Here is an 11,650-nt window from a genome sequence, read left to right as displayed (position 1 = left end):
AGAGATTTGGCAGCAAACTGCAGTGCTACCCATGTTCTCTGAGAGCTTTGAGGAAAGAAGGGAGATGACAGCTCAGGAAGGCAGTCACCTATATCAATGAGAATGAGAAGACAATGTTAGTAAGTCTACAATGAGACATCAAGAGAAGGTGATCAAAGGAAATATTCATAAAGAGATTAAAGAATGCCTCATATATTTGAAGACTGTATAGTAAGTCTACAAAACAAAGTCTCAGTTATTTAGCCTTTTAGGAAAGTCAGTTATCAGCTATATGTGCTGGATAACGGAAGACTTAATAACTGTGTAGAAAAGCTCGTAAAACATGTAGTGGAATTTGTGGATGGCATTTTTGTGCATCTCATTACTTTTTTTCAAGTGCTCTTCATCCTCATGTATGTGTTTTAAACAGTTATTTTTAAGGAATATTTCCGGTGCCTAATGATTTTATTCTCCAAGCAAATAGATTTAATTAAAGCCTCATTAAACACTATGGTAAATGACTTTGGATTATAAATTAAATAATGAAAAAGGTTGTAGGAGTTGTATTCCCTTCTTTTAGTAATATGGCTCTATGTGTAAAAAATAAATATTGTGAACTGAGCACAACAATGGAGGGATATTTTATAGCAAATTTGCCTGCAACTTCTCTCATATCTTGAACAACTGTGATTTTCAGACAGGAGACTGGGGAGAGCCTTCAATTACCTTGCGACCTCCAAATGAAGCCACAGCATCGACACCTGTTCAATATTGGCAACATCATCCAGAGAAACTCATCTTCCAGTCATGCGATTATAAGGCATTTGTAAGTGTCAATAAATTTAATGGTTTGGTTTGGGGTAGGTTAATTAATCTTATATTTTGATAGACTGTTGGGTTTTTTTTCATTTATAATATTTTTTTGGTCACTTGTAATGAGAAAGGCCACATCCTCTGAAGCACTGTGATTATAATAAACGAGAAACAAGGATGCACAGTACTTTTTGCTATGAATTTTCTGATATATTGCAGTCCATATAGCCACAGTGTTAGAGAAATGACAGTAAGAATAAGTGGCTGAGTGTTGCAGAAGTGACAGTGTGAGCTTAACACCCCTACTTCTTATCTGCCACAAATCCCTGTCTAGCACTTATGGAAAAACAATAAAATGTCATATGGGATCCTCATGTGTACCTTAATGCTGTGGGCACAGTAGTTCAAGTCAGTATTGCCTTGTCTGAGTTTTACACACCTGTTTTTGGGGAAGGGAGCTAAGCAAGATAGAGATCAGGGTTCTGAAGCAGTGTTTTCCAACCATGTGACAAGGGCACATTCAAACCTCTCCCAGCCTGATGTCTACTTGAAGTGTCAGTAGCAGTCAGTTTCTTCAGGGAGGGAGTATTTATTTTCACCTCCCAGCAGCTGTAGCTGATTCCCACTTCACATCCCTGGAGAAATGGAGCTTTCCTCTACAGCTAAAGACCATTAGTGTTCTTTGGCTGTTATAAAGGCATGTGAAGGAGAGAAAGGTCTCCTGAAGTACAGAAAGTCATATTGGAAGACTTTTTTAAATGAAAAACACTCTTCTGAAGCCTTGAGGTCACTATCAACAGGGCAGGGAGGCTGCTGTTTCCAGGAATCTGAAGATGTGCCTCAGTTCACCTGTTTAAACTTTTTACATTTCCCTTTCCTGCTTTACAGGAAAGCATTGTTAACATTGCTGAAGGTGCTTCCCAGACCACTGGGTCCTCTTCAAGGGTGGCCATCTAATTAAGCAGGGTTGACTTTTATTACAAAGGAAAGGGTCTGAGTAGCTGTAGTGCCTTTAGCATAATAACTTGTCCAGGACATGGGTTTAGATCCTCATCACCTGAAGGAGCTTGGAGTCTTTCTAGGGTAAAGCTCTGTTCACCAAACACTGGAGCATTTGCAGGGAGACTTGAGAGCTGCTGGACCTGATTTAAAGCATATCTGGAAAAGTAGGAGAGACTAAGCGTGGGTGATTCAGAGCCTGGCTTCCATGGAGGATGGGCAGAAGGGGTGTTACAGGCTTGTCTCTCTGAGGCATATCCGGGTCTTCCATCAGACCTCGGGGTAGAAGTTGCCCTGAATGCAGTGATTGTCCCTGGTCAGTAACCAGAACCTCTGTCTTCCCCAGCAAGTCACAGTCACGGTCCAGCTCTCCTGTTCTCAGTCTTGCTCTCCTCCTATGCAGCACCTCAAGTTGAAAAGGAGGCCTAATGACTTCGAGTTCTTTAAATATTTTTATAGTTTTCAGTAAAGAGAACAGGTTTATCTCAAGAGTACCTTTTAGCTCATTACTTGATCTAGCAGTAAATTCATAATCAGTTGTAGCCTTTGCAGTAGATTGGAAGGCGTGGTCATTAAAGAAATGATGATGACCAGGAATATCCAAGTTATTGTTGATGAAGGGAACATCTTCCCTTCCTAAGGATTGTGTAAAACCCTGGCTTGGAAGTTACAACAGGGGCAGCTTTCATTGTGTGCTTCATCACTCAGGACAATCAACAGCTGAACAGCATGGCTCTCACATGCTCTGGGTCTTTGAGAAGAAACATTTCCAAAAATACAGCAAGTCAAAGGATGCCAAAATTCCCTCCTAGAACTTCAGATTTTTCTGACAACTAAATTGAACAGTACCTCTGTGGGTTGTTTGTCTGTTCCACAGTCCACCCTGCGAAGCATTTCTGAATGCCTGCAGTGGAGGCTTTTTGTTGCTGTGCAGATGGGAGGAGATGCCTGACTCTTCTCTTTCTTCCTCTCATTCTGCCCTGAACTCAAAAGCACTGCTTTTTTGCCCTGATGCCTGACCAACTGGCAGCTTTCAAGGAAATACCAATTGTTGTGCCCTAGTCTATAAGAAAATAGTATTTTTTTTTAATTAAGAAATTAATTGCATGCTTCTCAGAGAAGGCTAGGGCTGCCAAAGGTGTCAGACAACAAGATCCAGAGCAAGATACAGTTCAACCCAATACACTTCTTTAATAATTTCAGAGCTTGCTATAAATTAGTTGTTTTTCTGCAAGAGTGATAGGATAGCAAGCCGTCTCATCAAATTAATGCCCAAGGCCCTATTCACGTCACCATCAAGCCCCCAGCTGGACTCGCAGCTGCTTGGCTTATGAATCTTTCCCATCTGCAGTCCTCCAGGAATGCACTTCATTCGTTCCTTTCTGCATGTGTTTATCTGGTAGTTTTGGTGTTGCTCACCCTTACATTTATAATGCCTTCTAAAGTGTTTCTCACTAATTACTATGCTGGCTACTGTCTGCATTGAAATATTTATGCATTTTCTTGCAGGTCAGAGATTCCCTGCTGTACACAGTGTGAAGTGAAGGCTTCAAAGAAAATATATCAGTTTAGGTCAAGAGACCAGAGAATTGAACCAATGCACTTTCTGTTGAGTTCCAGCTTGCATTCAGCTGTCAGTGAAGTTGTTTTGATAGGTCCTTTTATGAGATGAACCTGGTTGACTACCTGCTTTGGTCAGCTTAAGCTGTTTCCAAGGGGAGCAACTGTGGTAGAATGAAAGGGGTCAGGCAGTGATGGTGAGTTGCAGCAGCATCCTCTGGGAAAAGGCACCTGCCCACAGCACTTCCTCTCTTCCTGCAGTTCACCTGCCCCATTCTCACCAGTGGCACAGCTTCTCTTCAGCTCCCACGTTGCTCAATTAGGACTGAAGACTTAAGAGAAGCCATGGCATTGCTCTGCAGCGAGGATGCCAAGAGAGACACCTCTGTGCCTGGGAGGAGAGGACAGGGCAGCTTGTTGTCCCCTTCCCCAGTTAATCCAGACTTGCATGTGACACTGTAGAAGAATACAGAAATGTCCATCCTATGTACATCCACACATGCAGATGCCTGTAGCATCTGTAGGAGGAAGGCAGAGTGTGCCTCTCACTCAGCCCCATGACCTGTAGCAAGACCTCTCACTGCTCGGTGAGAATGTCCAGGATGATGCACCCAACTCCATCCCTGGAGGAACAGCACTCTTCAGACATATGTAGAGAGGTACCGCGGAGGAACAAATCCAGAGGAGACTGCTGTCAAGGCCCAGGAGGGCTCAAATTGCACCCACCAGCAAGTGACATAGGGAAGAGGCAGACAGGAAAGGTGACATGACAGTGAGACACTTGCTGCCTTGTGAACCCTTGGAGATGGGCAGGCTCCTCTGAGAGCACTGTGGCTTTCTGCCAGCTGAGCCAGGACCCAGCACCAGCACCCTGCTTCCCCTCACCCAGCCTTCCTTCAGGTTCAGTAAAGGCTTCAGAATAATAGTTCAGGGTCAGCCTTTTCACAGGAAGAAATAATGTTTTCAACTAGTTTTCCGTTCGGATTTATTTTCTCTGTTTGCTGGCATTGGGCTCTGCTGTTTGCACATAAATTAGCTGCAAATAGAGTACACAGAGGTTAGCATCACTGCTGCCCTTCACATCCACGTGGTTGCACACATAGCAATGTGAGTGTGGCAGATGGCAGCTAAAAAAAAAAAAAAAGATTCTCCATTTTTTTATCAAGTGGCATTTTTAAGATAGAATTTATAGTACTTGCTTGTTTTTTGAATGACTAAGGTGATAAGCTAGAAGACTTTCAGATACGGTTTCAGATGGCTCTATCTAATTCATTACACTTATTGCTGTGCATTCCTGTTTCATAGGTTGATTAACACACTGGTTTAAATGATTTATCAGAGCATTGCAGAGTGAAAAAAAAAATCCCAAAGCCATTCATTAAGTTAGGTTGGCTGCTACTTTCTTTAGGCATTTTTGGTGCATTTTTGCGGATGTTTGTGTGTTCTGGAATTTTAGCTAAGTTTAATGGATTTTTATCTTAGTATTTAGGTTCTATGTTGGTAAAAGAGTTAAGAGGCACAGAGTCAACACAGGATGCGTGTGCAAAGATGAGGGTAAGTTAGTAAACCTACTCCTTTCTCTGTGGTTGTAATATTCAATAATACTACCTGGTCATAACTTGTATTGAGCCCTTCTTATTTTTGTAGTATTCTGTTACCCATCTGTATTCCATTGCCCTTGCATTTACACTGGCATTCAGTAGGAAGTCTGTTCTACAGACAGAATCTTAATTTTTATTTATCTTAATAATAATTTTTATCTTCATTTCAAATAGGAACACAATTTAAAGGTTGATTTTATTTTGCATGTTGTAGCTAAGAAAAAAAAGTAAATGCATGTGTTGTTTTCTTTTGAATCTTTGCATCTTTTTCAAAGTACTTTTCACACACTTTAAATGTACCGGTATCACTTTGCCTTTATAAGCGGAATGTATAGCTTGTATATGATAATCTACATTGAATTTACTACATGAAAGTATGTACTAGTAAATACATTAACATGTTCCCAAAGCCATTGTTTTTTGCTTATGGTCTAATCCTACAGTCACGTAATCCTATGGAAACCTTAACTCATGTGAGTATTCCCATTTATTTTGAGCGAGTTACATGGTTATTGATTGAAGGATGAAAAGGGAACTAATTCAGTTGCACCTGATGGTGGAAAAATGGTTAGGTTTCCTTCAAACTGGTAATAGTATGTTTTCTTGTGGCTCTTTGGCCTGATACTGGTTTGTAGAAAATCACAGTGAGGCTCAGACTGTCTCCCATGAATATACTGCTGCTGGAAACTAGTAACAAGCCACAGGTTTGTGTTAAAACTTGTAACAAGCCTACAGGATTTGTTCCAAATTTTGTTGTAATAAGAAGACACCTGTTCATAGAGATGACAAACATACCATGGTCTGGCATGACTAATTAATGAAGAATAGAATTGTTTGCTGCAAAATTACATAGATGAACTAGTTAAATCCTTAGTTCTGTGGATCGTAAGACTTTTATGCAAGATGCCTCGGAGCACTAGATGTGGCATTCGGATCAATTATAGAGCTGGGAGATGTGTAAAATTCATGCAATCAGACAACCATTTCCTTTTGGTTACGTATCTGCAGCACACTGGCTTTTGTCCAAGCTGTTTTAGCTAAGGGCTGGTAGTAATTCACGCTTACTAGATTGCCTGAAGATCTGTGGCTTTTTAGCTAATTACATGCTGATTACTCTTCCTTACCTGCGCTTAAACTCCTCCAAAAAACCCCAACAACCTGACACAGAGGGATCTACAGTTCCATGCACATGTTCTGGGGGATTAATGGAGGCTGCGAGCAAACCGTCTTCCAATTCACTTTCCAAAATGCCAGACTTAGAACTTCAGGTTTTTTAGGCACACGCTGAGGCAGATTTTAAGGGAGAATCTGACACCATAGTAGCATATGACATCTTTGGTAAGTTATTTGACTGAAATAGGAAGCTTAACATCAAAAGAGTCATTCTAAATATTTTATAGCAATTTAAAGATATTTTTAGGGAAACATATTTGGCAAATTTAAATTATTTATCTGAAATATTACATGTTTGGAAACGAATGTAATTGAAATGCAAATATAATACACTGATGGGGTTTACACATACTTACTTTTTACATTCTCTTTTGAAACCATTGTGCTCTGAGAACATTTCTGGTTTAAGGGGTTTTTATTGCAAAGGGTTTGAATAAAACAATTTTTAATCAGGGTTTCACCTATTCTTTCTATGTAATCCTTTTAATCATATTCTTAGTCAAGTCAGAAGCAGTCAGCAGATGCACAAGGACAAAAAAGCCTATCAGTGAAAAAAAGTATATTGATCTTCCTTAATCATTCATAGATACAGAGAAACAACAAAAATGACATGTTTGCTAACAGCAAATCCCTCCCTGCTAGTTGTGATATTTCCTGTGCTTTCAGTTATTGCAATTGATGGTTTTGGTTCTCAGGGGAAGTGTCATTCAGGTATCCCTCACCTCTCTCCACACAGGGGCTTACAGCAGCCTCCTGCTCTTAGAGCTGAAGACTGAGGGGAGGTCCTCCTAAATCTTCTATAATGGGAAAAAAACAACCCAAAACTTACCAAAAAAAACCCAACAAAGCTTGGAAAGCTCTTTTTTAATAATTCTTCTTGGCTCTCCACTGTGCTTCTCAGCATTGTGCAGCAGTGCACTCCAGCAGAGCAGATGATGGATTTGTTGGGGAAAATCATGCAGATGCAAGAGATGGAGCTCAGCACGGGGGTCAAGGTTACACATGCTTTTTGTTACCACCCAAATGGCAGACTGTTGCAGCCATGCAAAAAATATGGATACTTGACAAGAACTGTACTGATTAGAGGGATTGTACTTTATTTTTCCATTCACATATCTGTGCTCCAAGGATGGATTTGTATTTTATGGTTTCCTATTTGTTTCCAACTATTTTCTCTGAGAAACTCCCTCTGCAGTTAACAGTGCTGCCTCCTTATCTCAATTTCCCACCTGCTATAAACTGACCTTTGCTACTTGGAGATTAAATCTTGCTGTCCTGTGTCTTGCCAGAATAGATTTATTAGTTATATTTGAGAGGTGCTTTCAAGAACTTCAGAGCTTTCATCTTTCTCAGCATGGAATAGGAAATATTACAAGTTGTGTTTTCAATCAGTCTTCTGCCTGCACTTCAAATCACCATAGGAACATGAAGTGAGAATAAAATGTGTTTACATCAAAATAAATAGAAGGAATAAAGTTTAATTGGAGCTAGGAAGAGATTTGTTCTTTACAATAGACTCCACCTGGCATTTACACATCTGAATTCTTTGACCAGGTAGGAAGGGGAAGGTTTTATACTTACTGGCACGAGGACAGCCTCAAGGTAGATATTTACCTTGCAGTAATGGTAAGTCACTAATGTTGTGTACACCAGTTGCACAGTCTGAACCAATCATATATTTACTGCAGCAGTAGGGAGCTTAGACTTTTGTCTTGGATCCTGCCCTATCCAGAACATTATGTATCTTTCTTAAAGTTTTTCTTGGTGTAAAAGAGATTCTTACATTTCAAGTTAGAGTTCTGGGGAACCAGCAACATAAATCTATTTACAAAGCAGGTGTTTCAAATATCTTGCTAGCTGAAGACCAAAAAGTCAAAGTTGTTATAAAATCTGCTTCTCTTACCTCTGGAAAGGAAGATGAAGCGGAATTGACTTTTTCAGTGAAAACAGACACAGTCTGGGACATTCCTTACTCATTTCTTCTTACATAAAAGAGGATCTGGATATAGATGGCAGTCTCTTTTCGTAATCCCTTTCTACTTTTCCATCTCCATTTCCTTTCTCCCCTGAAAGCAGAAGCATTCTCCTTAGGCCTCCTTGTAAATTAGCCACAAAAATTCCATGTCAAGATCAAATACTGTATTTGAGAATTGAGATTCTTCGGTGTTCTGTAGAGACTTGTAGCTCTGTCTCTCTCATGTGGCTGCTACTTTGGGAGGGCCTGCAGTGGCACAGGCCCATGGATATTACTTTAAAAAAAGTGGTGGGAGGTCTTAAGGGTGTTTAGTGCTTATGCACATCCACATCGTGCCATCCCATGTTCTTCAGAGGATTATCTGTCCGTGAACTCTGTGGCGGAAAGGAAATCCAAGCGCAGGTGGGATGTGCTGCCCTTTCAGCAGCAGATGAGTGTGTACAGATATTGCAAAAGCAAAAAACCTCTCATTCTCAAATAGATGAGTTGCAGGTGCATCCTCAATGCAATGTTCATATTAATGATGTAGCTTGGAGGCATCCACTAATTGCAGAGAAGTAAACAATCTTGTACCACAGGGATTACAGACGCTGTCTTATTCCAAGAGGTATCAAATTATGTCATTGCCTTTTTAAGCCTTTTGGACTGAGAGAAGGTATTAAATGTTTGTTGTTTCAATAGATTGTAGTTTCAAAATTGGCTTCAAAACTAACTGGTCAAATGTGAATTTTGACTTTTTATTTCAATTTCATCTCATGCATGATACTGTCAAAGTGATTTACTCAAAAGGAACTGTTTAATGAGGCTTCATAAGCCTTAAGTAAGTACCAGAGTTATGGGTATGATAGAAGGTGGTGCCAACATATATTTTAAAATGTGTGGTTTGATGCCATTTGGAATTAATAGTTGCCACCAGTGTGGAAAAGTGTTCAGATTCTCTTAGTGAAGTGGATTCCAGTACATAATTGAATAGTAAGATTGCCAGCCACAGTATTCAGATAGCTATTGAAAAACAGTATAGGACAGAATCAGCAGATTCATTTGCAAAAGTAAAAAGCCAAGATGAAATCTTAGGATTTTACAGGCTCATAAACTTGTACTCAAAATTTATGTATGGAATTGTTAGTGACTTGGCATAGTGGAATAATGTCCTTTTGCTGTGTATTTGCAAGATCAAGTGTAATTACATGTGCAGTAAAACCTAAAAATGAATGTGCTTTCATTTTGGCCACTGTATGAAAGCTGAGTAATCCAGTCATAAATGTATATATAAGTACATGAAAGTGGTCAACGAGGCAAAGAAGTACAAAGTATTCTGTTTCCTCTTGGGAGGAAATAAATAGATGAGATAAAAGCTTTTCGAGAATGGGCTGGATTATACCATGTGCTATAGTATATCAAGTGAGTTCTCAAGCATCATTCTGTGTGTCCTCCTGAATTTCTTATTGAGCTGATTTTTGTGTGTGTTTGCACTGAGAAACAGTGTTTAGTCCACTGCAAGAGTGTTCAAAAGTGGTGAATGAGTGCTCTCAGCTCTGCACAGGACAAGATATTGCAGTACAATGCTGTCTTGAAAGGATCAAAGGCCATTTAGGTTGTATGTGTTGTATTTGCAAGTATCGTCTTCTTAAAAATAAACAGCTGGTTTATATTGCTTTACTCCTAGGTCCTCTGCCTTTTAAGCCATTGTGAATTATATTGATTTGGAGTTTAGTTAATATTCTAAAGAAACATCTAGCAGTTCTGCACCACCTTTAACTCAAAATCAGTATCCAGGTGGAACCACATTACTCAAGTACTGTAGTACTGTAACTATGGAAATCTGTTTAGAGTGTGCTTGTGAGTGTGGTAGTTTTTTCAGGGCAAATAAAGAAAACTCATAAACAAGATTAGAAACAAGCTTGCTCTCTTGCTCCCTCCCTGGCACCACTGCTTTTGCATCCCTTTATGACCAGTTTCAAAAGATGGAATTGGGAGAAGCCCTTTCCAAGGCTATACAAGGTTTTGGTGCTGTTTTGCCTAATGGCAGCAGTGGGTTCAAATGCAAACTCAGAAGCATCTTAAACCCAGCCTTTTCTTGTAAAAGCAAGGACTGTAATAACAAGGCAGTTTTGCAAAGATGCCTTCCATACTCTTCCACTGGATGGGATTGCCATTCTGAGTGCTGAGGAATGAAGCAGCTGCATCAAAATATAGGAGAGGCTGCTGCTCCTGATACCCTTTATTCTGAAGAAAAAGAGGCTGTAGGTCTTTTGGGGGGTCTGGGGAAGCTGAAGAAATATTACATTAGATTTCAATGCTTTTTTTATCTTCCTACATCTGTAGGAGCCTGTGTTATGATTCTTTAATTACATATGGCCTACTTCCACAGTCATCTACTTGCCCTGTAGGAAGTGTTTCAGGAGTGGCACCAAAGCTCAGTCTCTAGCATGCAGACTCTGCAGCATTATGACTCCTGGCTGCAGGAGCAGGGCACCTGAGGAGACAGGGCATGCACATCTGTCCTTATGTGGGTGTTCAGAGACAGGCAGTGGCAAGGAGCCTAGAATATGCTTGCTGTTCATCTAAATGATTCTCCTACATAAGTGTATTAAAGAGTAAAGTTACAGTCACAAATTACGGAGTTCATAGGAGCTATGACCAGTTCCAGGCTAGTGAGCACTTGCCCAGAGACAGAGTCCTGTCACTATGATTGTTTCTACATGAGAGAAAATCTAATCCTGCTACCATGGTATGAACATGCCTTGGAGCATTAGACCATATGTCAACATGCACATGACATCTAATGCCAGCATTCAGCTGTGGCTCCTGTAACTTTGGCTCATGTCCATATGCTTCCCATAGAGGCACCAGATGGACAAGAATATTTTGTCCTCTCATCATGTCCTCACAGGGTTGATAACAATGACTAGAACCTGAAAAGACCAAGGAAAGGCAATACTGATTCCCGTGTCCCACCTTCTCAAATTCTGGTCACAGGCACATGCAGAGGTGCCCACTTTACCTGCATTGAGGTGTGAAATACCTGACTGTGAAAGCTGTGGGACTTCATCTCAACGTCCTAGAACTTAGATCCAAAGCAGTTATAGTGCCTGAGCAAATTATCATTGAAAACTCATGTTACACATCCTGGCAGCCACCTCCTCCATTGAAAAGAAAGGAACAACAAGTAAACAGTCTGAGTTCACCATGACAACTCAGAACTTTGGAAGCCTGGAAACTGCATGGAAATGGTAATGATATGGTGGGCTTCAGTTATTCTGTGACTGAGAGTGGAACAGAGGGGAATACAGCTGTGTCTTTTTCATTCTAGCACTGTCATAATAACCAGTGATGTTATTGCACTGCCCATCTGTTTGTTGCAGCAGGGATATGAGTGCAGAATTGTTTTCCAAAATCATGTTCCTACACTGGACTGCAGTCTTCCAGAACAGCTTTGCACAAATCCTGGGGTTTGTATGGTTTGCAAGCTGATAGGGGACATGCACTGCTCCTTACCGGCTGAGACAGTTTTGCTTAATAAATTACAAATGTCCATCGGTCACTGATT

The 11,650-nt window shown here is 40.4% G+C and overlaps 1 protein-coding gene across 1 annotated transcript in view; it reads left to right on the top strand.

The window, feature by feature from the left end:
* Positions 1–11,650, top strand: part of ANKS1B (ankyrin repeat and sterile alpha motif domain containing 1B) — a 423,652-nt gene that overhangs the window by 394,821 nt on the left and 17,181 nt on the right. Inside the window, 3 exon segments of the mRNA XM_010008039.1 lie at positions 677–805; positions 4,834–4,905; positions 9,578–9,589. Coding sequence (XP_010006341.1) covers positions 677–805; positions 4,834–4,905; positions 9,578–9,589 — 213 coding nt within the window.

The sequence above is a fragment of the Chaetura pelagica genome, unplaced genomic scaffold, assembly GCF_000747805.2.
Source record: "Chaetura pelagica isolate M959 unplaced genomic scaffold, ChaPel_1.0 scaffold50, whole genome shotgun sequence".
Taxonomy (NCBI): domain Eukaryota; kingdom Metazoa; phylum Chordata; class Aves; order Apodiformes; family Apodidae; genus Chaetura; species Chaetura pelagica.
Note: the sequence above shows the minus strand (reverse complement) of the source record. Positions and strands in the feature narration are given on the sequence as shown.